We start from the raw sequence: 27,921 nt of genomic DNA, 5'->3' as shown, positions 1-27,921 counted from the left end.
TGAGCCACCGGTGCAGAGAAGTAAACTAAGGCACAGCGTTCAGCGACAGAGCTAGGAGAGGAGCGGGATACCAGGGCCCAGTAGAGAATGGATGGGGCTGTAGGACCCTACAACAAATTCTCATGCTTTTCAAAAAATTACCAGCTCTCATACATTTTCAGAGTAAAAACAAAAAAAAAAGTGATTCTGCTAATTAATTTTCACCACTTTTTCCCCTAGGTTAGAGGTTGCTTCCAAAATAATAACTGAGTTGCCAATAGAGGTTTTTTTCCCTTTTGTTATCATGGTCTTTTTTAACTTTTAAAAAACTTAGTTTTTTTGTAATGCCAGCACTTTGGGAGGCTGCAGTGGGCAGATCACTTGAGCCCAGGAGTTTGAGACCAGCCTGGGCAACATGGCGAAACCGTGTCTCCACAAAAAATACAAAAATTAGCCGGGCCTGCTGATGTGAGCCTGTAGTCCCAGCTACTTGGGAGGCTGAGGTGGGAGGATCACCTGAGCACAGGGAGGTCCAGGCAGCAGTGAGCTGAGATCACACCACTGCAATCCAGCCTGAGTGACAGAGTGAGACCATCTCAAACAAAAAAAAACTGTGGCTGGGCATGGTGCTCACGCCTGTAATCCTAGCACTTTGGGAGGCCAAGGCAGGCAGATCACCTGAGGTCAAGAGTTCAAGACCAGCCTGGCCAACATGGTGAAACCCTGTCTCTACTAAAAATACAAAAATTAGCTTCATGCCTTTAATCCCAGCTACTCGGGAGGCTGAGGCAGGAGAATCGCTTGAACCCAGGAGGTGGAGGTTGCAGTGAGCCGAGATTGCACCACTGCACTCTAGCCTGGGTGACAGAGTGAGACCCTGTCTCAAACAAACAAACAAACAAAAAAACTTAATTTTTTTCTATGTCAGATACATATATATCATTTTTTAAAGTCAAATACTATAATACTTAGAAAACTCAAAATAGTTCTCTATTCCTATTCTGACATTTACCTCCATATTTCTAGATAAGAATTGGCAGTATGATTATGTTACATTTTTTAGATAACTATCTATTGACCTCCCACAGTGGAAGACAAGAATGTAGCTCTCTTATCCCACCACCTGCGCACACTGCCTCACTTTCTTCATTCAAAATGGTTATATCACCCTTTCTGTTTAAATGAATATTTAGTGTTTAAATTATTCTGATTATGTAAATATGTTTAAAATTGAGCCATATAGTATGATTGCATTTCCTTTCTTGTATAGCTCTTTGTATTTTCTAGAGATAACATTTTTTTCCATTTACTTAGTTTTCTATATACCTGTCAATAATTTTATCTCCAAACTTCTTGACAAAACTATAAAACTCATCCCAGCACTTTGGGATGCCGAGGCGAGCGGATCACGAGGTCAGGAGATAGAGACTATCCTGGCTAACACGGTGAAACCCCGTCTCTACTAAAAATACAAAAAATTAGCTGGGTGTGGTGGCAGGCACCTGTAGTCCCAGCTACTCGGGAGGCTGAGGCAGGAGAATGGCATGAACCCGGGAGGCGGAGCTTGCAGTGAGCCGAGATAGCGCCACTGCACTCCAGCCTGGGCGACAGAGCAAGACTGTGTCTCAAAAAAAAAAAAAAAGAAGAAGAAAAGAAAAAAAACTATAAACCTCTTCATTGTGGTCAGACATACCAGGTAATTTATCCATTTCTTTTTTGAAAAGAACCCTTCTGGAGTCTTCTCTCCTGGTTTGCTTTCTCTAGGGCTGTTGTCCAGCCACCAGCTTGGTACCATCATCCTGGGGATTTGCTTCATTTCTTTCTCATCTCTGTGTTGACATGGATTTCATGTCTTCCTCCTCTTTAGTATACCCCTTTGCTTTGGTGGAATAAAACCCCAATAGCTTTCTGAGAATGCATACATGAAAGGGAAATACTTTAAAGCTTTGCATGTCTGAAAATTGCTTTTTCAAAATTCTTATACTTGTTAGTTTGGCTGGGTTTACAATTCTATAGAAATGTTTTCTTCATTATTTTGAAGGCCTTGCTCCATTGTCTTCTATTTCCAGTATTGCTGTTGAGAAGTCTATTATAATTTTGGATTATTTGTAATAGACCTATATATTTTTTTACTTTGGAAACTTTCAGGATCTTTTCATTGTCCCCAAGTGTTACTTAATTTCACAATGATGGGCCTTGGTATGGTTTCCTGTTTTTTGTTTGTTTGTTTTTGTTGTTTTTATAGAGACAGGGTCTTGCTCTGTTGCCCAGGCTGGAGTGCAGTGGTGCCATCACAGCTCACCGCAGCCTCAACTTCCTGGGCTCAGGTGGTCCTCCTGCCTCAGCCTCCCAAGTTGCTGGGACTACAGGCATGTGCCACCATGCCTGGCTAATTTTTTATTTTTTGTAGAGATGAAGTCTCACTATGTTGCTGAGGCTGGTCTCAAACTCCTGGTCTTTAGTGATCCTCCCAGCCTCCTAATCCTAAAGTGCTAGGATTACAGACATGTACCACCACACCCAGCCTTCTTTTCTCATTTATTGTACTTGGTGCTTGACTAGTCCTTTCAATCTAGAAATGTGTACTCCTTTCTGGGCAGTTTTTTTCCTATCATTTCTTTGATAATGCTATCTCTACATTTTCTCTGTTTTCTCTTTCTTGCACTTCTCTTAGATATTGGATCTCTTAGATTTAGTTTCTACTTTTCTGATCTCTTTCTTCCTATTTTCCATTTCTTTGTCTTTTTATTCCACTCTGGGAGATTTCCCTTCATTCTTAGTGAATTATTTCATTTGGTTATTAATTTCCAAGGTCTCCTTTTGATCCTGTAATTGTTCCTTGTTATAGCCTTTTATTCTTTTTGTGTGGATTCACAGCCCATCTCTAAGAATAGGAATTAAATTTTATCAAGGTTTTCTTCTTCTTCCTGCTTTGCCTTTGTTTCCTCCAGATTTCCTTTCTCTAATGTGTTTGTTTTGGTCTGTCTTTCAGGTAAGACACTTTCCTCAAATTTCTAGTGAGCCATGGCTATCCATTCATATTTAAGAGGGAGGCACTAAAAGCCAATAGCAAGTTGTATGTGCATGGATTTCTCTTAGGCTAATCAATTTCCAATAAAGAACTCTTTTATTCTTTTGCCTAGAGTTGTGTGGGCCTAGTGGTGGTATGCCATCGTTCTAGTAACCCAAAGAAAATAAGGGAGTTGAAGTCTCTCCAATCATAGACAGACTTTTATTTAATCCCTGTCAGCAGTATGGTACTGCATCCCTGCTATTAGCTGTGTCCAACCTGTTAGGTTCGGCCTCTCTAGAAAGGAAGCCTCTGTTCCACTCTGTGCCTCCGTGGTACGTATTGGCTTGCTTCTTCTTGATATTTGTCCTGTAGGAGTTATATTTTAGCTTTTTCCACTCTGGACGTCAGTTACTTCTTATCCAGCTGTTTTCTTCTTCCAAAAGTTTGTTGATATCTCTCAACTGCTCTCCTCATCTCTCTTCATTCTTGTTGATTTATACCTCCTTTTTTGTTCATTTTCATGGGATTTCAGGAGGGAGTAAGTTAAATATGTAGCTCAATTGTCCATATTAACAGGACATACAATGCAGCCTCTTTAAGGTCAAATGTATTTTGGCTTTTCCAGGATAAACAAAGGATTACTGGTAAGGCTGAGAAGTGATTCCTCCTTTCTTGTACTCTTGCCTGGAAACATGGGGATATGTGTTCCCCCATTGTATTTCTTTCTTTTTTTTTTTTTTCTTTTTCTTTAACCAGAGAGGGGTATATTTATTTTCTCACATTTAAAAAAAAAAAAAAAAAGCTGAACATAAGTAGTCTGGGGCACGTACAGCAGCAAAGGCCCAAGATCCTTCCTGCTTTCTGCTTCCTTGGCCTTAGGGTGTGAATCTTGTCCTCATGCTCTCAAGACAGCTGGCTGAGCATCAGCCATCATATCCACCTTCCGGGCAGGAAGAAGGCAAAGGTGAAGGGTATTGCACATTGTCAGCTGAGCTCCCTTTACAGGGTCTTTCCTGCAAGTCTCTCCCGACACCATCCACTTGCATGCTACAACTGCCCACCCTGGGCTGTGAGGGAGGGTAGGACATGGCTTTTGTCTGCCCGCTTATCAGGATTGGGCAGAAGCACTGGGATTCTGTTAGTAGGGAGGAAGGATAATAGATGCTGGGTTAACAATTTGCAGTCCCCACCACAGCCAGGACTTAGGCAGGGGTGATCCCCACTAAAAGCCAAAGGTTTCATGCCTAGCTGCAGGGGAGAGGTGCTTGGGCTGGGGTCCTGCCTTGTCTTAACAAATATGAGGCTCTTGTTAAATATTTAACCCTGTGAGGGTGGCTTGTGGCCCACGTGCACCCTAATCAGCTGCCTGGCATGCCTCAGCCCACTTCAGGGCTTCCAGTTCACCCTGGGGCGGGGGAGGCCTGGGGCGTGCTGTTTTCACACACACACTCCTAGTTGATTTCTTTTTCTTCTATAATTTATAAAATTAACACTGCACTTATTGGAAGACATGAAAATCCAAAGATGTGTAGAGAAAAAGTTCACCTCCTTGTGCCCCGCCCCTGACTAACCCATGTTAACAGCCTGACCTGCTCCCAGGGGATTCTGGGATCCTGGAAGGTCCTTGAGAAACTCTGTAGTCCTAGACCAGTGCTGGGGGTGGTGGGAGGATGGGCTGGGGAGGGAAGGGGGCTCCTCAGCAGGCTGAGCCTTGGTTGCTCAACCCCGCTGACACTGACTACACATGGAGTGAGGAGTGTGCCGAGGGCTCAGCCGCGTGGGTGGTCCTTGTGGCCTCTGCCACTGCCCTGGGCAGTCGTCACTCAGCCACGTCAACAAGCGACACTGGGGAGGCAGGCCTGGGCCACCTGAACTGTCACCTTGTCCTGGTTGACACCTCAGGCCTGGTCGTTATCTGGACTTTGGCTGCAGGGCTTCTGGGCAGAAAGAGCAGATCCAACTGGTTCGTCCTAGCCATGTGCTCCCAGAGCAGCCTGCCCAGGGATCTGGAGAGCAGCAGCCGGATCCTAACCTACTTTGCACCAACAGGCAGGAAAGGGCACCTTGAGTCTGCCACTCCAGGGTTTCAGAAGCAGGCTGCCCTGAGGCCTTCCATATTTGACAAGGGCTCCTTCTAAGGCCTGGGCTGTGTCCAGATGTTGGACCACATGCAAAGAATGGAGGCCAAGTCCAGAAAGAGGAGGGCCCTCCCCCATGGGAATGCGCACGTGGGAAGGGCGCATTTGCCCCTAGATCCTAGGCTGGATCTGGGCTCAGGAGGCTAACCCCTATGGACCAGCCCACCCATTCAGCCAATGGGCAGCCACAGCAAGGGCAGAGGGAACAGCAGAGGCAGCCCATGTGGTCACAGGTCCCGTGGGCTCCAGAGCTCTCAGCTCCAGGCACCCCTGCCTCCCCTGCTTCGAACCTATTGGGGGCACACTTCCTGCTGTGTCTGGTCACTAACCTCTGCCCACACCACTAAAGATCCGTAGCTAAACTCTCCTTAGTTGAATCCTCTGCTAACACAAAAGGAAAAAGCCAAATCTCATCTCACAAGACTTTTATTTGAGGTGCACCATGCATGGAGCCTTGCCCCAAATGCCATGGTCATCACATTCAGGAAGAGGCAGACATCCCCACAACAGTCACAAGCTGAAGCTTCTGTTTGCAATGTCTGGTGGCAGAGTTCTCACTCAGCAGACCTGTATCATCATAGACATCACCATGTTATCAGTCCCTGGCCTGGATATTGTCCTCGGGTTACAGAAGGGGTTGCACATCACATCTATGTAGGAGTTGTGCAGCTTCCAGAACATCCTGTGGATTTCATTGTCTCGAAGAGCTGTGTTGGAGGGATTCACCACCATGACAAACTTCACCTTGGAGATGGTAGTGTAGCTCTGTCTGCGTAGCTGGTTAGGGAATGCACTTGTAACACAAGGACTGCTGGGAAAGCAGGTGAAGAACCTGCCAGCTGAGGGCCCTCTGTGTGCCCTCACTTTGGAGAAGTCTGGCAACCTTGAATCACAGGCAGTGCCCAGGCTGGGCTGGTCCTGCAGTGACCACACTGGGTGCATGCCTAGATACTTCGTTGGGGCAACTGGTGTTTACTGGAGAAGCAAAGGGCAGGCAGCTAAGCCTTACCCAATTCAGGCTCCAGGAACCGAGCCACTCAGACTCTGAGTTTCTATGTGCACCTGGGATGCCTCACCCTCTTTATGAATCAATGCCTGGTCCAGAAAGTTAACTGCAAAACCAGAGACTTCATGAATAAGGTGGACCTCCTCTGTAGAGGCCATATTGTTTTGTAAAATAGTGGCTACTGGCACATGTCATCATGGACAAGCTACATTACTACTCTTGGAACGTCTTTGAACTCCATGATCTCGAGTGATTTGTCCAAAGGGACTGGTCGAGAGTTTCTAGTGACTTATGAGGCAAGACCTTGTAGTCCTCTGTGGGGTAGAGCAGGCCCAGATAGAGCTCCCTCTGGTTGACCAGGGCCTTCCCCATTGAAGAGATCTTCTCATCCACCATGTCCAGAGATGTGTGCACCATGTACTGGAACGTCAGCTCGTTCTCCATGGGGGTGCTGCGGATGTAGAGAGGGTAATTCTCCTTGGTGATCACCGGGATGCATATCGCCGTCTTGGGAGGACCAGCACTGGGTGCCCCGCCCATTGTATTTCTAACTCTACAAAGGGGTGCTAGTAAGGAGCTATAGCTATAGTAAGATATCTCGTCCTTTTCCCCATGGCATCAAATATGCTTGATTAAGAAGAAATAAAATTTTTTTTAGACGGAGTCTTGCTCTGTCACCCAGGCTGGTGTGTAGTGGTGCAATCTCTGTGCACTGCGACCTCCACCTCTTGAGTTCAAGCGATTCTCCTGCCTCAGCCTCCCGAGTAGCTGGGATTACAGGTCTGCGCCACCATGCCTGGCTAATTTTTGTATTTTTAGTAGAGACAGGGTTTCACCATGTTGGCCAGGCTGGTCTCAAACTCCTGACCTCAGGTTATCTGCCTGCCTTGGCCTCCCAAAGTGCTGGCATTACAGGTGTGAGCCACTGCACAAGGCCTGAAATAAATTCTTAATGTAATCAATACCTTTTACTCACATGTGAATCACCCTTTTTTTTCTCTAAGAAATAAAAGCAGTTTTTAATTCAATTATTTATTTATTTATTTAGAGACAAAGTCTCACTCTCTCGCCCAGGCTGGAGTGCAGTGGCGTGATCATAGCACACTGCAGCCTTGACTTCCTGAGCTCAAGTGATCCTCCCACCTCAGCCTCCTGAGTTGCATGGTATTTTTCCTGTCACTTGTAAAGAATTGCCAGAGAAAAATAGGGGGAGGCATAGGGTCTGATTAATGAAGATTACCATGAGTTGTAGTAAACCAGGACTTAAATTTTTGAATAATTCCCCCTTGTGGAGTTGGTAAGACAATTAGGGACTAAATGTGGTATATATAATGAATAGAAACTATTTTTCACCTATCAGATTGGCAATAGTTTTTAAGTGTAGCAATATCAAATGTTGACAAGGGTGCAAGCAAAGTACTCTCGTGCTTAGCTGGCAAGAGTGGAATAGCCCCTTTGGATGACAATTTGGCAGGTCTATAAAAATTGAAAATGTATACCCTCGTGACTGTGTAATTCCCACTTCTCTCTACCCTAGTAAAACCTTGCACATGTGCACAGAAGGCATGTACCAGAATATTTCATTATGGCAAAAAAACAAGGCAGATCTATATATGCTGATATAAATAAATCTCCATGACTAATTAAGTAAAAAAAGGCAAGTTACAGAATAACATATATATATAAAAGTCTATGTTTAACACATTTTAATTGGTATAAACACACACGTGTGTGTGTATATACTATATATTTACTTACATCAATTACATATTCTAGTAATAGATATTATGTGATATGTAATATATAATACATTTATTTAATATATAATCATGCACCAAATAATGACATTTCAGTCAATGACAGACTATGGATACAATGATGGTCCCATAAGATTATAATACTGTATTTTTAACTGTACCATTTTTATGTTTAGATACAAAATACTTACCATTATGTTATAATCACCCACAGTATTCAGTACAGTCGCATGATATACAGTTTTATAACCTAGGAGCAATAGGCTATACCATATAGCCTGGGTGTATAGTAGGCTATACTATATAGATTTGTATAAGTGTACACTATCATGTTCACACGATGATGAAATTGCTTAACAATGCATTTCTTAGAATGTGTTCCTGTTATTAAGTGACATATGACTGTGTATGTAAATGTCTAGATATGTAATATTTGAATATGTAAATGTCTAGAAAAAATGGAAGATATGCATCAAGCTGGTAACAGTGCTTGCTTCTGGAGGGGGACTGGAATTTTGGCAGGGGTGAGGCAGTCAAGGGAACTTGACCTTTATATGTATTATCTATTTTTTTATATAAATATATTTATATGTTACTTCTATAAGTAAAAATATAGAATATATTTTCTATGTTGTAAGTATAGATGAATATAGAATATATTTATCATATAAAGAATATATGAATATACACATACATACATACACGCCCATGTTGTTAGTGATTTTAAATATGCAGGGTAGGCTACGTGGTGGCTCACGCCTGTAATGCCAATACTTTGGGAGGCCGAGGTGGGTGGATCACTTAAGTTCAGGAGTTTGAGACCAGGCTGGCCAACATGGTGAAACCCTGTCTCTACTAAAAATACAAAAATTATCCAGGTGTGGTGGTGGGTGCCTGTAATCTCAGCTACTTGGGAGACTGGGGCACAAGAATCTTTTGAACCTGGGAGACAGAGGTTGCGGTAAGCCAAGATCACACCACTGCACTCCAGCCTAGGCGACAGAGCAAGACTCTGTCTCAAAAAAAAAAAAAAAAAGCAAGGTAACTATAAAGTTTGATTTTCAGTGGTTATACTGAAGTGACTGAGTACATTGCTTGGAAAACAGCTCTAGCCTATTTAGAAAGCATTTAGAAAGCTTCTCTGATATAACCCCACCTAATCTGCCTCTGCTTCTTTTTGTCAGTCTAATACTGGTCTAGGTTCTGCATATAATCTTCTTCACTGCCAACTACTCATCCAGTCAGTTTTCTCCAATCTTTTTTGGTTATGAGAATAGGATGGAATTTGGATTTTCCACTGTCAAACTTCAGTTTCTAGACTTCTTTTTCTAAATGCGTGCAGAACTGCAGTTGTTATTGAATAGATAAGATTGAATAGATAAGTTTGAAAGTTCTGAATATAAGAATATTTGTGCAGCTCTTTACAGTTTACAAAGTGTCTACCTTTTTATCTTATTTGATCTTCCCAACAACCCTGTGAGGTAGGTGTTGTTATTAATTATTGACATAGATAGGGAAACCTTTGGGAGTCCCTAAGAGCTCACCTAGATCGAATGATTCACTAGGAGGACTCACAGGAGTCAGTATATAGTCATACTCACAGTTAAGATTTATGGGGCTGGGTGCTGTGGCTCATGCCTATAATCCTAGCACTTTAAGGAGGCCAAGGTGGGAGGATCGCTTGAGCCCAGGAGTTCAAGACCAGCCTGGGCAACATGGCGAAAACCCGTCACTACAAAAAAATACAAAAATTAGCCAAGTTGGTGGCACACTCCTGTAGTCCTCGCTACTCAGGAGGCTAAGGTGGGAGGATCACTTGAGCCCAGGAGATAAAGGCTGCAGTGAACCATGATCATGCCTCTGTACTCCAGCCTAGGTGAGAGTGAGACTCTGTCTCAAAAGAAAGAAGAGAGACAGAGACAGAGAAGGATGGGGAGAAGGGGGAGGGAGGGAAAGGAAAGGAAAGGAAGAAGGGAAGGAGGGAAAAGAAAAGAAAAAAAGAAAGAAAATAAGCAAATGAAGGGCCGGATGTGGTGGCTCACACCTGTAATCCTAGCACTTTTGGAGGCAGAGGCAGGAGGATCACTTGAGCGCAGGAGTTCAAGACCAATCTGGGCTATATATATATATGTACACACACACACACACTATATATGTATGATATAGTATATATACACACACATATACATTCACGCGCACATACACACACACACGTATATAAACTCTTTTCTGAACAGAAACCAAAACTAAAAGATGAAGTGACTTTCCTTAAAGATTCTTATTAAGTGTGGCAGTCAAGATTAAAACCCAGACCCTCAGATTCCAAACATTTCCTACTACGTAATTTTAATCTCCATCAAATCAAGAATAAATGTTTTCAGCGTGCAATCGAAGTGGTAAAATTTAATGCATAGTTCCTTGAGACATGGAATGCTGAAGTGGTTTTTCTTCCTGTGCCATGTAATGTCTTCTTTCTCTTTTACCTATAACCTTTCTAGGATAACATAAAAGAGCTAGAATTAGAAGTCATCAATCTGCAAAAGGAAAAGGAAGAATTGGTTCTTGAACTTCAGACAGCAAAGAAAGATGTCAACCAAGCCAAGTAAGATTAAAGTTAATAAATGTTATTTCAAGTCCCTACTATGTGTGAGGAGCTTTGCAAGAAATAGAGAAGTAGAAGTCCCATTTACTGCCCCTAAAGATTTAAACGTAGTTATGAAGAGGAAACCTAAACACAAAAGTGGTTAAATAATTGCAATTTTAAATAGCGTCTCAAGTTGACAGTAAAAGAATGTCATAACACAGCACATGATTAGTAGCCAAATAAATTTCTTAGGCAGTAATTGTGTTAAGAGTTCAGAGGCGAGAAATATCAATTCAGGCTACCATGATCAAGGAAGGCTTTGTAAAAAGCGCTTGAGCTGGCTTTTGAAAGATTATCACACTTACTAGATAACAGCAGTTTCTTTGTCCCTGCGCTAATGGTAAATTAGCTTGTGAATGGAATTAATGTCCAGGCTAGTGATTAAAAAAATCAATCTAGCCATCTCTTACCAGTTAAGAATAAAACCAAAGCAGATAACTATAACATTCTACTCTCCTTCAGACCTCTGCTGTATGGGCTATGCTACCTTCTTTTTACTCAGTGACTCCATTTTATCTCTCGGTTGAGTCTAAAGCTCATGTTTGTAAAAGTTATGCTGAATGTTTACTTTCTATCTCAGACTTCTATAATAGTCATCAGAATTCTTCATAGCTAAAGTGAAGTGAAATGCCTTCAAAGAACCATTCTGATGCAAAAGGGGCGGCGTATATTGAGGCAGTTGCATTGCTGTGTACTAAAAGTTGTCTTACTCTTTGTATTAAGCTCCTATTATTGAGACAGGTTTGGTTGTTTGGGTGGTATTCTTTTTTCAAGATGGCTATGTGACTAGTCACCTATTTTGTATATGTCAGGATTGTAACTCTGGGAGTCTAGTATTATGTCTTTTGAAGTCAGGCTTTGCTGCTGGTAGTCCTCACTTCTACAGCATCTGTGTTTAGGTTGAGTGAGCGCCGCCGCAAACGTCTCCAGGAGCTGGAGGGTCAAATCGCTGAACTGAAGAAGAAACTGAATGAGCAGTCCAAACTTCTGAAACTAAAGGAATCCACAGAGCGTACTGTCTCCAAACTGAACCAGGAGATACGGGTAATAAATTCTCATCCTTGCATTTACTCCCATTGGAATTTACAAACATAGGTATTCCATTTAGAAATACACCAGAGGTGTTTTCAGGTGAGAAAATAGCAGGCAGGGCAATCATTTCAAGTGTGTGAATTTCCACAAATGCCACTTTTGCAGAACATTGTGCTAGTGGTCATCTAGGATCTGCTCAATATAACCTTGCTTTGACATTCAAAATTTAGCGTTAGAGTCTCTGAAACCAAAGAACAAAGACATCTCCATGCTTAGTGGTTATATCCTGATCACCTTCCATGATCACGCAGCATAATTTCCTGAAGTAGTAACAAGATGACAGACACCTAGAGAAAATTCTCAGTTATTGAATATTCAACTTGTGGCACCAACAAAGTGGTGGTTACAGGCTACTTGTACTGAAACCTTTAGAATACAGTGGTTGCTAGGTAGATTTGTCCTGGAGGCTTAGATGTTTCCTTGAAATTTCATTTGTATACAGTGAATTTAGGGCTGGATTTAGCTTGTAGGTACATTTTTCTTTACTGTCTTCTCGGTGTTCACTTGTGTAGTCTATACTTGGAAACCCTGTGCAAGCATAGCAAGGGTATTGTAAGCCTAATCAGAAAATCTGTTGGGGACCACTTTCCCAGCCTAGTTCTGGCTTTTCTCTCTTCTTAATGGTAAGTCTATCCATCCGCACCAGCCTAGAATAAAGTGCAGATGACTAATACTTGTACTGGTTTTTGTTTTTATAGATGATGAAAAACCAGCGGGTACAGTTAATGCGTCAAATGAAAGAAGATGCTGAGAAGTTTAGACAGTGGAAGCAGAAAAAAGACAAAGAAGTAATACAGTTAAAAGAACGAGTAAGTAACTAAAACTTCTTGAAGGCCTAGCTAATAAATGCTTCTCTGAGCTGACTAACAATTTTGATGCTTCTCTTCAAATACCTCATGTCTCCAAAAGTGTGACATTTTCATGAATTTAACAACTTTGTATTAAATGTCTACTATGTCTATTATGTTCAAAGTACTATCTACTAGGCACTGTGAGAAATAGAAAAATTAGTAGTATATAAACTCTGCCCTTGAAGAATGTCTTATCTAAAGGAGACGGTAAGACATAAGCATGGATTTCTCAAATACAAGGAAGAAAGAGATTTGGGCTATAAGAATAAAATACCAAAGTAACTAAGAGAAAGGAAAGCAAATTTGCAGTTGGAGTGAAAAGATGATGGCTGAATAGGCCCTGAATAATAGGAAGGGTTTTGATAGAGATAAGTACAAGCATTCCAGATAGATAGATCAAAGAAATAGAGATGACAACTTTGTAGGCATAGTCAAGGAATGGCAAGTGGTCCAACTGGGGTGAAGTATAGTAGTGGACCATTCCATTGGAAAGGCAAGTCGAAGCTGGATTATTAAAGATCCAAGAAGTTTGAACTCATTTTGTTAGTAGCATAAATATTTTTAAGGGTTTTTAGAAAGTGTTATCAACATAATACTGCTTTAGAAAGATATATCTGGGAATAATGTATAGAGCAAACTGTAATATTGAGAAACAGAGGCCAGAACACAAGAAGATATTGTATAATCCAGAAGAATTATAAGGGCCTGAATATACATCTGACAACAGAGCCCCCAGAATATATGAAGCAAACACTGACAGAAATGGAGAGAGAAATAGACAAATCAACAGTAATAAATATTTGGAGACTTCAATCCATCTCTTTATTTTCTTTCTTTTTTAGAGATGGGGTCTTGTTCTGTTGCCCAGGCTGGAGTGCAGTGGTGCAATCCTAGCTCACTGGAGCCTCAAATTCCTGGTCTCAAGCAATCCTCCCACCTCAGCCTTCTGAGTAGCTAGACCTACAGCTGTATACCACCACACCTGGCAACTTTTTTATTTTTTGTAGAGATGGAATCTCACTATGTTGCCCAGACTGGTCTCGAACTCCTGGGCTCAAGAAGTCCTCTCACCTCAGCCTCCTAAAGTGCTGGTATTACAGGCATGAGCCGCTGAACCCAGCCCCTACTTTAATAATGGATAGAACAATAGGCACAAGATCAGTAAGGATATCGAAGACTTCAACAATATAATACCTAGCATTTTCATATCTATATTCATGAGATATTGGTCTATAGTTTATGTAATATGCTAGATTATACACTATACCTAACAGACATCTATAGACTACGCCAACCAACAACAGCAGGATATGGTCTTCCTAGGTGCACATGAAACATTCTGCAGGATAGGCCATATGCTTTTATCCCTCAATAAATTTAAAAGTATTGAAACAGGCCAGGCATCGTGGCTCACGCCTGTAATCCCAACACTTTGGGAGGCCAAGGTGGGCAGATCACCTGATGTCAGAGTTTGAGACCAGTCTGGCCAACATGGTGAAACCCCGTGTCTACTAAAAATACAAAAATTAGCCGGGCATGGTGGCATGTCTGTGATCTCCTGTATTCAGGAGGCTGAGGCAGGAGAATCGCTTGAACTTGGGAGATGGAGGTTGCGATGAGCTGAGATCGTGCCACTGCACTCCAGCCTGGGCAACAGAGCAAGACTGTCTCAAAAAAAAAGTATTGAAAATAATACAAAATCTGTTCTCTAACCACAATGGAATAAAATTAAAAATCAGTAACAAAAATAAATTTGGGAAATTCACAAATATGAAGAAATTAACATAATCCTAAATAAATAATGGGTCAAAAAGGAAGTCATAGGGAAATTAAAAAATACTTTGAGATTAATAAAAACAAAGATACAACATACCAAAACTTATGGGATACAGCTAAAACAGTATTTGGAGGGAATTTTATAGTTGTAAATGTCTATATTAAAAAACGCGAAAGGCTCCTGTAGTCCCAGCTACTTGGGAGGCTGAGGTGGAAGGATCACTTGAGCCCAGGAGTTCAAGACCAGCCTGGGCAAAATTGTGAGACTGCATCTCAGTTTTTTTTAATTGAAGAAAGATCTTAAACCAATAACCTAGCCTTCCACTTTAAAACACCGAAGAAAAGAGAGCAAACTAAACCCAAAACTAGTAGATGAAAGGAAACATTAAAAGATTAGAATAGAAATAGGCTGGGCACGGTGGCTCACTCCTGTAATCCCAGCATTTTGGGAGGCCAAGGCGAGTGGATCACCTGAGGTCGGGAGTTTGAGACCAGCCTGACCAACATGGAGAAACCCTCTCTCTACCAAAAATACAAAATTAGCCGGGCATAGTGGTGCATGCCTGTAGTCCCAGCTACTTGGGAGGCTGAAGCGGGGGAATTGCTTGAACCCGGGAGGCAGAGGTTGCACTGAGCCAAGATTGCACCATTGCACTCCAGCCTGGGCAACAAGGGTAAAACTCTGTCTCAAAAAAAAAAAAAAAAAAAAAAAAAAAAAAAAAAAAAAAAAAAAAAACAAAAAAAAAAAAAAAAAAAAAAAAAAAAGATTAAAGTAGAAATTAATAAATACAAAATAGAAAAAAACAGAAAATCATTGAAACCAAAAGTTGGTCTTTTGAAATGATCAACAAATACTGACAAACCTTCAGATAACCTTAATAAGACAAAAAAGAAAGAAAATTTAAATTACTAAAGTTAGGAATGACAGAGGGAATATCACTACTAGTCTTGCTGGAAGGAAAGGATTATAAGGAATTACTATTAACAACTGTACGCCAACAAATTAGATAGCCTAGATGAAGTGGACAAATGCCTGGAAAGACAAAAACTACCAAAACTGACTCAAGAAGAAATAGAAAATCTGTATAGACCCATGACAAGAAGTTAAATTAGTAGTTTAAAAACTTCCCACAAAGAAAAGCCCAGGCACAGATGGCTTCACTGGTGAGTTATATCAAACATTTTAGGAAGAAATACCCATTTCTTGGCCTGGTGCTGTGGCTCATGCCTGTAATCCCAGCACTTTGGGAGGCTGAAGTGGGCAGATCACCTGAGGTCAGAAATTCGAGACGAGCCTGGCCAACATGGTGAAACCCCATCTCTACTAAAAATACAAAACTTATTCAGGTGTGGTGACACACACTTGTAATCCCAGCTACTTGGGAGGCTGAGACACAAGAATTGCTTGAACCCAGGTGGCGAAGGTTACAGTGAGCCAAGATCACACCACTGCACTCCAGCCTGGGCAATAGAGTGAGATTCTGTCTCAGAAAAAAAAAAAAAAAAAAAAAAAAAAGACAGAAATACCCATTTCTCAGAAACTCTTCTGAAAACTATAAGCAGTGGAAACACTTCCCAACTCATTCCATGAGGCTTATGTTCCCTGATACCAAAACCAAAGACATCACAAGAAAAGAATACCACAGACCAATATATCTTAATATAGGCATGAAAATCCTCAACAAAATTCTAGCAAACTGAATCCATCAACATTTAAAAAGGATGATAGGCTGGGCATGGTGACTCACACCTGTAATCCCAGCACTTTGGAAAGCCGAGGCGGGCAGATCACTTGAGGTCAGAAGTTTGAGACCAGCCTGGCCAACATGGCAAAACCCTGTCTCTACTAAAAATACAAAAAAGAAAAATTAGCTGGGCATGGTGGCATATGCCTATAATCTCAACTACTCGGGAGGCTGAGGCATGGGAATTGCTTGAACCCAAGAGGCAGAGGCTGCAGTGAGCCGAGATCATGCCACTGCACTCCAGCCTGGGCAACAGAGTGAGACACTGTCTCAAAAAAAAAAAAAAAAAGGATGATACACTTATGATCGAGTGAGGTCCATCCGAAAAATGCAGAGTTTGTTTAATATATGGAAAATTTATGTTATATACCATATCAGTAGGAAAAAGGACAAGAACCACATGATCATCTCAATAGACACAGAAAAAGCATTTGACAAAAATCTAACACTCTTTCATGATAAAAACACTCAAGAAACTAGGAATAGAAGAGAACTTCCCCAGTGCAATGAAGGGCGTGTATGAAAAACCCACAGCTCGCCGGGCGCGGTGGCTCAAGCCTGTAATCCCAGCACTTTGGGAGGCCGAGACGGGCGGATCACGAGGTCAGGAGATCGAGACCATCCTGGCAAACACGGTGAAACCCCGTCTCTACTAAAAAATACAAAAACCTAGCCGGGCGAGGTGGCGGGCGTCTGTAGTCCCAGCTACTCGGGAGGCTGAGGCAGGAGAATGGCGTGAACCCGGGAGGCGGAGCTTGCAGTGAGCTGAGATCTGGCCACTGCACTCCAGGCTGGGCGACAAAGCGAGACTCTGTCTCAACAAAAAAAAAAAAAAAAAAAGAAAAGAAAAACCCACCCACAGCTAACATACTTAATGGTGAAAAAGAGCATACTTTTCCCCTAAGATCAGAAACAAGACAAGGATGTCCACTCTTGCCATGTCTAGTTAACATTGTCCTGGAGGTTCTAACCAGGACGTTTAGGGAAGAAAAATATATAAATGGCATCTAAACTGGAAAAGATGAAGCAAGACTATCTCTGTTTATAGATGACATGATCTTGTATGTAGAAAATCCTAGAGAATCCACTAAAAGTCTATTAGAATTAATATATAAGTTCAGCAAGGTTGCAGAATATAAGATCAATATAAGAAAATAAGTTGTGGTCAGGCACGGTGGCTCACACCTGTAATCCTAGCGCTTTGGGAGGCCAAGGCAAGCACATCAGTTGAGGCCAGGAGTTCAAGACCAGCCTGGCCAACACAGTGAAACCCTGTCTCTACTAAAAATACAAACATTAACCAGGCATGGTAGCACATGCCTGTAGTCCCAACTACTTGAGAGGCTGAGGCACGAGAATCACTTGAACCCAGGAGGCAGAGGTTGCAGTGAGCTGAGATCAGGCCACTGCACTTCAGCCTGGGCTACAGAGCAAGACTCTGTCTCAAAAACAAAAACAAAAAAACAACAACAAAAAAGGAAAATCAGTAGTATATTTATATACTAGCAATTAACAATTTGACAATGAGATTAATAAAACAATCCCAGGGCTGGGCACGGTGGCTCACGCCTGTAATCCCAGCACTTTGGGAGGCTGAGGTGGGCAGATGACAGGGTAAGGAGTTTGAGACCAGCCTGGCCAACATAGTGAAACCCTGTCTCTACTAAAAATACAAAAAACTAGCCAGGTGTGGTGGTGGGCACCTGTAATCGCAGCTACTCGGGAGGCTGAGTGGAATCACTTGAACCCGGGAGGTGGAAGTTGCAGTGAGCCAAGATAACACCACTGCACCACTCCAGCCCAGGCGACAGTGCGAGACTCCGTCTCAAAAGAAAAAAAAGAAAGAAAAGAAAACAATTCCATTTATAATAGCATCAATACAAATAAAATACTTAGGAATAAATTTAACAAAAGAAGTGTAAGACTTGTATACTTGAAAACTACTAAACATCATTGAATTTAATTAAGGAAGCCTTAAATAAATGGAAGGATATCCCACGTTCATGGGCAGGAAGACTTGATATTCTAAAGATGGAATACCCTTCAGATTGCCTTACAGATGCAACACAATCCCAATGAAATTCCATCTGGTTTCTTCACAGAAACTCACAAGCTGATTCTAAAATATATATGGAAATGCAAGGGACCTAGACTATTCAAAGCACTCAAGGAGAAGAACAAATTTGTAAACATCACATTTACTGATTTTAAAACTTTCTACAAAGCTACAGTAATCAAGACTGTGTGGTACTGTGTAAAGATAGACATATAGGTCAATGGAATAAGATTGAGAATCCAGAAATAAACTTACACACTTACGGCCAGTTGATTTTCAACAGTAATGCCAAGACAATTCAATGAGGAAAACAATTTTGTCTTTTCAACAAATAGTCCTAGAACAACTGGATAGTCACATGCGAAATAATGAAGTTGAAACTTGTGGCCAGGCACAGTGGCTCACGCCTGTAGTCCCAGCACTTTGGGATGCCGAGGCGGGTGGATCACTTGAGGTCAGGAGTTCAAGACCAGCCTGGCCAACATAGTGAAACCCTGTCTCTACTAAAATTTTAAAAAAATTGGCTGGGCATGGTGGTACGTGCCTGTAATCCCAGCTCCTCAGGAGGCTGAGGCAGGAGAATCACTTGAACCTGGGAGGCAGGGGTTGCAGTGAGCTGAGATCATGCCCCTGCAGTCCAGCCTGGGCAACAGAGTGAGACTCTGTCTCAGAAAGAAACTTGCTCTCATACCATATACAAAAATTAAAACAGACCAAAACTTAAATGTACGAGCTAAAACTATAAATCTCTTAGAAGAAAACATAGGTGTTAATCTTTGTGACTTTGGATTAGACAATGATTTCTTAGATGTGACACCTAAAGTACAAACAGCTAACCAAAAAAGAGACAAAATTAAAAGCTTTTGCATTGTAAATAATACCATCAAGAAAGTGAATATGATCAGGCATGGTGGCTCACGCCTGTAATCTCAATACTTTGGGAAGCCAAGGTGGGAGGATTGCTTGAGCCCAGGAGTTTGATCCCACCCTGGGCAACATAGCAAGACCCCATCTCTAACAAAAAAAAAAGAAGAAGAAGAAGAAAGTTAATAGCCAGTCCATAGATTGGGAGGAAAATATTTGCAAATCATATAGCTGATAAGAGTCTTATACCCAAGATAGATAAACAACTCTTACCGGCCGGGCGCAGTGGCTCACACCTGTAATCCCAGCACTTTGGGAGGCCGAGGCGGGCGGATCACCTGAGGTCGGGAGTTCACGACCAGCCTGACCAACATGGAAAAACCCCATCTCTACTAAAAATGCAAAAAGATTGGCCTGGTGTGGTGGCACATGCCTGTAATACCAGCTACTGGGGAGGCTGAGGTTGAAGAATCGCTTGAACTCGGGAGGCGGAGGTTGTGGTGAGCCGAGATCGTACCATTACACTCCAGCCTGGGCGATAAGAGTGAAACTCCATTTCAAAAAAAAAAAAAAAGAACTCTTACCAATCAACAATAAAAATATAACTCAGTTTTAAAATGGGCAAAGCAATAAGTACACGAAAAGGTGCTCAATGTCGTTTGCCATCAGAGAAATGCAAATCAAAACCACAATGAGATGCAGTTTCACATCTACTAGGATGGCTATAAACAAAGACAGATGATAGTAAGTCTTAGCAAGAATGTGGAGACACTGAAAGCCTCATACATTGTCAGTAGGATGGGAAAATGGTATAGCTGCTTTGGCAAACAGTTTAGCAGTTTATCAAAAGGCTAAATAAAAACCTAGAGGTACCATATGATCCAGCAATCCCACTCTTAGTTTTTTCTACCCAGGAGATACAAAAATATGTCATATATGCAAAAACTTGTACCCAAATGTTTATGCAGCAGTAGTCATAATAGCCAAAAAGTGGAAAAACCCAACATGTCCATCAGCTGATGAATGGGCAAATAAAATGTGGTCTATCCATACAGTGGAGTAGTATTCAGCCATACAAAGGAATGAAGTACTGATACATGCTACAACATGGATGAAGCTTGAAAACATTTTGCCTAGTGAAAGAAGCCAATCACAAAAGACCATATATGATAGGATTCCATTTATATGTAATATCCAGAGTAGGACATTAAAATCTGTAGAGACAAAAAATAGATGAGTGGTTGTCCAGGGCTTTGGGGTGGGGTGATGGGGTTGTAGGGTGATCACTAAACAGTATATTTCTTTTTGTGTTAATGAAAATGTTCTAAAATTAAGTGTGGTGATGTTTACATCAACTGTGTGAATGTACCAAAAGCCACTGAATCATGTACTTTAAATGAGTGAATTGTATGGTATGTGAATTATATCTCAATAAAACTGTTAAGAAGAACAAAAGAAGAAAGGAGACATCTCTATAAAGTGATGACAACTTTACATTCTACAGGAATATATATTCTACATTGACAAGGATCTTTGTTTTGCTCACTTCTGTATTTCCAATGTCTAGAACAGTGACTGGCAAGTAGTGCACACTCAATAATGTTTAGTGAATGATTTTAATCATAATTAATGCAAAATCTACCTTTCAAAAAATGAAGGAAGTAGGGCAACAAAAAGTACCACGGGCTTTTCAGTGACTGGAAAGTCAGAGGAAACAGCTAGTTTGAAGAGACAGAGTTGGTTTTAGGAGAATAATCTTTGGGATGGAGAGACCTAGAAAATATTGGATAATGTTGGCCTAGAGTTCAAGGGAGAAGTTGGACTGGACTTTGCAATTAAGAGTTGTCTTTGGGAGGCCAAGGTGGGTGGATCACGAGGTCAGGAGTTCGAGACCAACCTGACCAACATGGTGAAACCCCGTCTCTACTAAAAATACAAAAAAATTAGCCAGGCTTGGTGGTACATGCCTGTAATCCCAGCTACTCAGGAGGCTGAGGCAAGAGAATCACTTGAACCCAGGAGGCGGAGGTTGCAGTGAGCAGAGACCGAGCCACTGCACTCCAGCCTGGGCGACAGAGGGAGACTCTGTCTCAAAAAAAAAAAGAGTTGTCTGCATAGAGGTGAAAAATGAAACTTTGGGAGTAATGAGATAATGGAGACAGAGAATATATAGAAAAAGAAGTCTAAGAAGAGAATCTCTTCTTTTTTTATTTTTTTCTGGTCTCACTCTGTCATCCAGGCTGGAGTGCAATGGAGCCATCTTGGCTCACTGCAACATCTGCCTCCTGGGTTCAAGCGATTCTTCTGCCTCGGCCTCCTGAGTAGCTGGGACTACAGGCACATGCCACCATGCCTGGCAAATTTTTGTGTATTTTTAGTAGAGACAGGGTTTTGCCATGTTGGCCAGGCTAGTCTTGAACTCCTAACCTCAGGTGATCCACACGCCTCAGCCTCTCAAAGTGCTGGGATTACAGGCATGAGCCACCATGCCCAGCTGAGAATCTATTTCATGTATAAGAAAATGAAAAGAAGACAATGAAATTTGTAAGGTAGGAAAAGAATTAGGATGTTATGGGAAAGTTATTGGTAGTGCTAACGATGCTGGGAGAGAAGCCAAAGAAGATGGTGACTGTAAAAAGACCATTGAATTTAACAAGTAGGAAATTCCAGGACAATTGGTAGGAACTACTTACAAGGGGATTATGGAGTGAGCAATAATGACAATTGGAAGCACTAAACATAGACCTCTCTTTCAAGAAGTCTGGTGCTAAGAAGACTGTTGACTTTCCTCTTTTCACTGGACTAGCTTAGTCCTCTGGCTGTGTTTCTTTAATTATCTTGACTTCTCATTTCAACACACATCTTATTTTATTATAATTGTGTTGCATGGTGTTTGTATTCTCTGGTAATCTCCGTAAGAGTAGTAACCATGTCATGTTTATCTCTGTATCATAGACACCTAGCCCAGTGCCTAGTATGTAGTTGATGGCACAGTAAATATTATATTATTGAATGAAATGAATTGTTCTAGTATGCTGGCAAAGACATGACAAAAATGGCTGACCATTCTATCCAGATTCGATAGGAACTAGTGAAGCCAGAAGGAGCTTAATGGATTATTAGAAGAGGGAAAGGGCCAAGAAATCAAAGCAGTTAAATATTGTGTGCTCAGCTGAAGCAGGTGATATCCCATAGTATTTCTTGGTATTCTTTATCTTGAATCTCTGGGAAGAAAGAGCAAATTCAGTAATAACCTGTTTTTATTTTTATTTTAGATTCGGGGGTACAGGAGCAGGTTTGTTACAAGGACATATTGCGTGATGCTGAGCTTTGGGCTTCTACTGATCCCATCACCCATATAGTACCCAATAGGAAGTTCTTCAGCTCTTGCCCCACTTTCTCCATCCCTCCCTCCTTTTAGAGCCCCCAATGTCTATTGTGTCCATCTTTATGTCTATGTGTACCCAGGTTAACCTTGTTTAGTTCAAAAATGAAAAACCTCTTTTTTTTTAGCTGCAAGTTACTTTAACTTTATAGGTGGTTGGCTATGTGATAGGCTTTCTCTTTTTTGCCAGCCACCCGGGTTTTATAATGGATGGACAGGTAGGGTTGATGGGAAAAGAATACTGGTCTATTTATCAGGAGACCTGAATCCCACCTCTGTCAATAACTACCTATGTGGAAAGGACTGTTCACTAGATGATCTTTAAGCTTCCTTCCAGACCTCACATTCTAGGATATTATTTCTAGTAGTTGACTTATGACTGAGACTCAAGAATTTGGCCACACAGCAATAAGCCAAAGGGAAAAACTACTTCCCCTCTACATACAAACATGGTTTCTAGAACTATGAGTTTTTGACTCATAGGAGAAGATAAAGGCAGCTCACTGTATTGTAGTTAACCTTACAAATCAAGGATGTCTTGAGAGACGCCTTAGTTATAGTATAAGGTTTTATTTTAGCTAGCTGAACAGCAATTCATATCTGACTTTTTTCTTGTCAGGACCGTAAGAGGCAATATGAGCTGCTGAAACTTGAAAGAAACTTCCAGAAACAATCCAATGTGCTCAGACGTAAAACAGAGGAGGTAAGAAAATTCAGTCTGCTAGGTCAAGTATATTGTCATCTTCAGGCTTAAATGCTTGCAAAGTAATATCCTTTAAACGAGCAAGTGTCCTGAGAAACCAGGGATGCCAGTCTTCACAAGCAATTCCTAAATCTTGATCGCTGTTTATATGCCATGACCTGTGAGCAGATAAAAACTTGATGAAAAATGGTACTGTTTAAATAAGGATTTTTTCCTAATTGGACTTGAGCCTTTCCTGAAAAAACAAAGTGATATTGATATGTGACATTTCTAGACACCTAGTCTGCAGAACTTCCTTGAAGTGTATTCCTCCCCTAGGCACCAAAGCAGTAGCTGTTCATTATGTCCATGGAGATTTATAAACCTGGTTCCTATAGGAACTCAAACCCATGTAATTTTTATCTTTACTAATGTGCTAGAAATGGGATTTTTTTTTTTTTTTTTTTTTAACCTTTCATTCAACATTACTATGTGCCAATTTTATTTAGGCAGCAGCTGCCAACAAGCGTCTCAAGGATGCTCTCCAGAAACAACGGGAGGTTGCAGATAAGCGGAAAGAGACTCAGAGCCGTGGAATGGAAGGCACTGCAGCTCGAGTGAAGGTATGAACAACTTGAACTGCCATTTCTCTTGTGGACGCTGGGAACAGGAGAAAAGGAGAAATAGCTTTTTTTCTCTTTTTTTTAGAAGTAAACACTGCAAAATCTAAAGTTCTACTTGAAAGCCTTATTTCCTAAAGATAGCAATGTCTTTGAACTGTTGTTAAAGACCAGGAGTATAGAACTCTTTCTATCCTTGCCCCTGTTGAGGTTCAGTTACTTTTTTAAACAGCTTCATTGAAATAGAATTGACGTATTATAAATTGTACATATTTAAAGTTCACAATTTGGCCAGGCATGGTGGCTCACACCTATGATCCCAGCACATTGGGAGGCCGAGGTGGGCAGATCACCTGCAGTCAGGAGTTTGAGACCAGCCTGACCAACATGGTGAAACCTCATCTCTACTAAAAATACAAAAATTAGCTGGCTGTGGTGACAGGTGCCTGTAATCCCAGCTACTTGGGAGACTGAGGAAGGAGACTCCTTTGAACCCGGAAGGCGGACGTTGCAGTAAGCCAAGATTGCACCATTGCACTCCAAACTCGGTGACAGAGTGAAACTCTGTCTCAAAAAGAAAAAAAAAGTATACAGTTTGGTGAGTTTGGACACATGTATACACCCATGAAATCATCACCACAGTCAAGATAATGACAGTGTGCTTCATTGCCTAAACTTTCTTTGTATCCCTCTGTAATCCCTCCTTCTCCTCCCCGGTCTACCCCTCTACTCCCCATTTCATATATATTTCTTTATATCCCCACAATGGTTCCAGGCAACCATTAATCTGCTTTCTGTCACTATGGATTTGTTTTCATCTGGAATCATACAGTATGTATTTTTTTCTGGTTTTTATTCAGCACAATTATTGTGAGATTCATCCATGTGGTTGCATATATCATATACAACTTCTTTCCTTTTTATTGCTGAGTGGCATCCTATTCATTGTATGGCTATACCATAATTTGTTTTTATATTCACCTGTTGATGGACACTTGGGTGTTTCTAGTTTTTGGCTCTTACAAATATTGCACTGAACATTTGCGCACAAGTCTGTGTGGATTTTTTTTATTTCTTTTGAGTAGATAGCTAGGAATAAAATGGCTTTCTTGTATGGTTGGTGTATGTTTTAACTTGTAAGTGGCTGCCAAACTGTTTTCCAAAGCAGTTGTACCATTTTACATTCCTGCTAGCAATGTATAAGGGTTCTAGTTGCTACACATTCTTACCAATACTTAGTATGGTCAGTCTTTTGAATTTTAGCTATTTTGTGTGTGGGGGTAGTGGAACCTCATTGTGGTTCTAATTTTCATTTCTGTAATGACTAATGATGTTGGACATCCTTTCATGTGCTTATTTGCGATATGTATGTTTTCTTTTGTGAAATATCTATTCAAATCTGTCCCCATTTTTAAATTGGGTTGTTTATCTTTTTCTTATTATTGAATTAAAATTCTTTATATATTCTAAATATATTTAACAGAGGACTTCTGTGTTTTACAAATATTTTCTCCCTGGCTGTGGCTTGCCCTTTTCAATTTGTAACAGTGTCTTTTGAAGAGCAAACCTTTATTATGTTAATGCCATCCAATTTATTGATTTTTTTTATTTTATACTTAAACAGTTTTCATATCTTACTTAAGAAATCTTGGCTGGGTGTAGTGGCTCACGCCTATAATCTCAGCACTTTGGGAGGCTGAGGCAGGAGAATTGCTTGAGGCCAGGAGTTCAAGACCAGCCTGGGGAACAAAGTGAGATCCTGTCTCTACAAAACAGAACTTTAAAAAATTAACCAGACATGGTGGCGCACGCCTTTAGTCCCAGCTACCGGGGAGACTGAGGTGGGAAGATCACTTGAGACTGGGAGGTCAAGGCTACAGTGAGCCATGATCGCACCACTGCACTCCAGCCTGGGTGACAGAGAAAGATCCTGTCTCAAAAAAAATTTAAAACAGAAATATTTGGCTGGCTGGGTGCAGTGGCTCATGCCTGTAATCCCAGCACTTTGGGAGACCAAGGCGGGTGGATTACGTGAGGTCAGGAGTTCAAGACCAGCCTGGCCAACATGACAAAACCCCGTCTCTACTAAAAGTACAAAAATTAGCCGGGCCCGGTGGCATGCGCCTGTAGTCCCAGATACTCGGGAGGCTGAGGTGGAAGAATTGCTTGAACCGGGGAGGCGGAGGTTGCAGTGGACTGAGATCGCACCACTGCACTCCACCTGGGTGATAGAGCGAGGCTTCGTCTCCAAAAAAAAAGGAAATATTTGTCAAACCCATGGTCACTAAGATTTCCCCCTAAGTTTTCTTCTAGGAAGTTGTATTTTTTTGTTGTTGTTGTTGAGACGGAGTCTCGCTCTGTCGCCCAGGCTGGAGTGCAGTGGCCGGATCTCAGCTCACTGCAAGCTCCACCTCCTGGGTTTACGCCATTCTCCTGCCTCAGCCTCCCGAGTAGCTGGGACTACAGGTGCCCGCCACCTCGCCCAGCTAGTTTTTTGCATTTTTAGTAGAGACGGGGTTTCACCGTGTTAGCCAGGATGGTCTCGATCTCCTGACCTCATGATCCGCCCGTCTCAGCCTCCCAAAGTGTGGGGATTACAGGCTTGAGCCACCGCGCCCGGCCTGGAAGTTGTATATTTTTAAGCTTTACATTTAGGTCTGTGATTCATTTTGACTGGACACCTTTGTCAAAATCAAATATCTATACATCTATTTCAGATTGTTTTATTGATCTATATGTCTATTTTTATGCCAATACCAAAAAGCTTAAAAATATACAACTTCTAGAAGAAAACTTAGGGGGAAATCTTAGTGACCATGAGTTTGACAAATATTTCCTTTTTTTTTTTTTTGAGACGAAGCCTCGCTCTATCACCCAGGGAGAGTGCAGTGGCGCGATCTCAGCTCACTGCAACCTCTGCCTCCCCGGTTCAAGCTGTTGCTTTTTAAGAAATCATGAAATCAGGCAGTGTAAGTCCTCCAAAGTTGTTGTTCTTTGTCAAAATTGTTTGGGAAAACTAGGTCCTTTGCATTTCCATATACATTTTAGAATTATCTTGTCAATTTCTACAAAACAGCTTGCTTGGAGTTGGATTAAGATTGCATAGAGTTTATAAATCAATTTGAGGAGAATCAACATGTTAAGAATATTTAGATACATGAATGCAGTACATCTCTTTATTTAGGTTTTTAATTTCTCTCAGCAACATTTTAGTTTTTAGTGTACAAGTGTTGTACATCTTTTGTCAAACATATTCCTGAGTATTTCATATTTTTATGATATTGAAAATGGCATTTTTATTTCCATTTCCAATTGTTTAGATATTCTTGTTGGTTCTCAAAGCTTTTTTGTAGAATTCTTAAGGTTTTTTACCTAGACAATTGTGTCATCTGCAAATATGGACAATTTTATTTCTTCTTTTCTGTTCTGTGCTTTTTGTGTGTGTGTGTGTGTGTGTCTTTATTTATTTATTTATTTATTTATTTATTATTATACTTTAAGTTCTAGGGTACATGTGCATAATGTGCAGGTTTGTTACATATGTATACTTGTGCCATGTTGGTGTGCTGCACCCATCAACTCGTCATTTACATCAGGTATAACTCCCAATGCAATCCCTCCCCCCTCCCCCCTCCCCATGATAGGCCCCAGTGTGTGATGTCCCCCTTCCCGAGTCCAAGTGATCTCATTGTTCAGTTCCCACCTATGAATGAGAACATGTGGTGTTTGGTTTTCTGTTCTTGTGATAGTTTGCTAAGAATGATGGTTTCCAGCTGCATCCATGTCCCTACAAAGGACACAAACTCATCCTTTTTTATGGCTGCATAGTATTCCATGGTGTATATGTGCCACATTTTCTTAATCCAATCTGTCACTGATGGACATTTGGGTTGATTCCAAGTCTTTGCTATTGTGAATAGTGCCGCAATAAACATACGTGTGCATGTGTCTTTATAGCAGCATGATTTATAATCCTTTGGGTATATACCCAGTAATGGGATGGCTGGGTCATATGGTACTTCTAGTTCTAGATCCTTGAGGAATCGCCATACTGTTTTCCATAATGGTTGAACTAGTTTACAATCCCACCAACAGTGTAAAAGTGTTCCTATTTCTCCACATCCTCTCCAGCACCTGTTGTTTCCTGACTTTTTAATGATCGCCATTCTAACTGGTGTGAGATGGTATCTCATTGTGGTTTTGATTTGCATTTCTCTGATGGCCAGTGATGATGAGCATTTTTTCATGTGTCTGTTGGCTGTATGAATGTCTTCTTTTGAGAAATATCTGTTCATATCCTTTGCCCACTTTTT

General features: G+C 41.2%; 1 protein-coding gene and 1 pseudogene across 1 annotated transcript in view; one reads left to right on the top strand and one right to left on the bottom strand.

Moving 5' to 3' along the window:
- Window positions 1-27,921, top strand: part of KIF4A (kinesin family member 4A) — a 130,012-nt gene that overhangs the window by 71,120 nt on the left and 30,971 nt on the right. The window contains exons 16-20 of the mRNA XM_021932678.2: window positions 10,392-10,495; window positions 11,437-11,581; window positions 12,328-12,438; window positions 22,926-23,009; window positions 23,498-23,611. Coding sequence (XP_021788370.1) covers window positions 10,392-10,495; window positions 11,437-11,581; window positions 12,328-12,438; window positions 22,926-23,009; window positions 23,498-23,611 — 558 coding nt within the window. The remainder of the gene's footprint in view (window positions 1-10,391; window positions 10,496-11,436; window positions 11,582-12,327; window positions 12,439-22,925; window positions 23,010-23,497; window positions 23,612-27,921) is intronic.
- Window positions 5,689-6,072, bottom strand: LOC116272068 (annotated as a pseudogene).

The sequence above is a fragment of the Papio anubis genome, chromosome X (genome assembly GCF_008728515.1).
Source record: "Papio anubis isolate 15944 chromosome X, Panubis1.0, whole genome shotgun sequence".
NCBI classification, from domain to species: Eukaryota; Metazoa; Chordata; class Mammalia; order Primates; family Cercopithecidae; genus Papio; species Papio anubis.
This window is presented reverse-complemented; position numbering and strand designations above follow the sequence as displayed.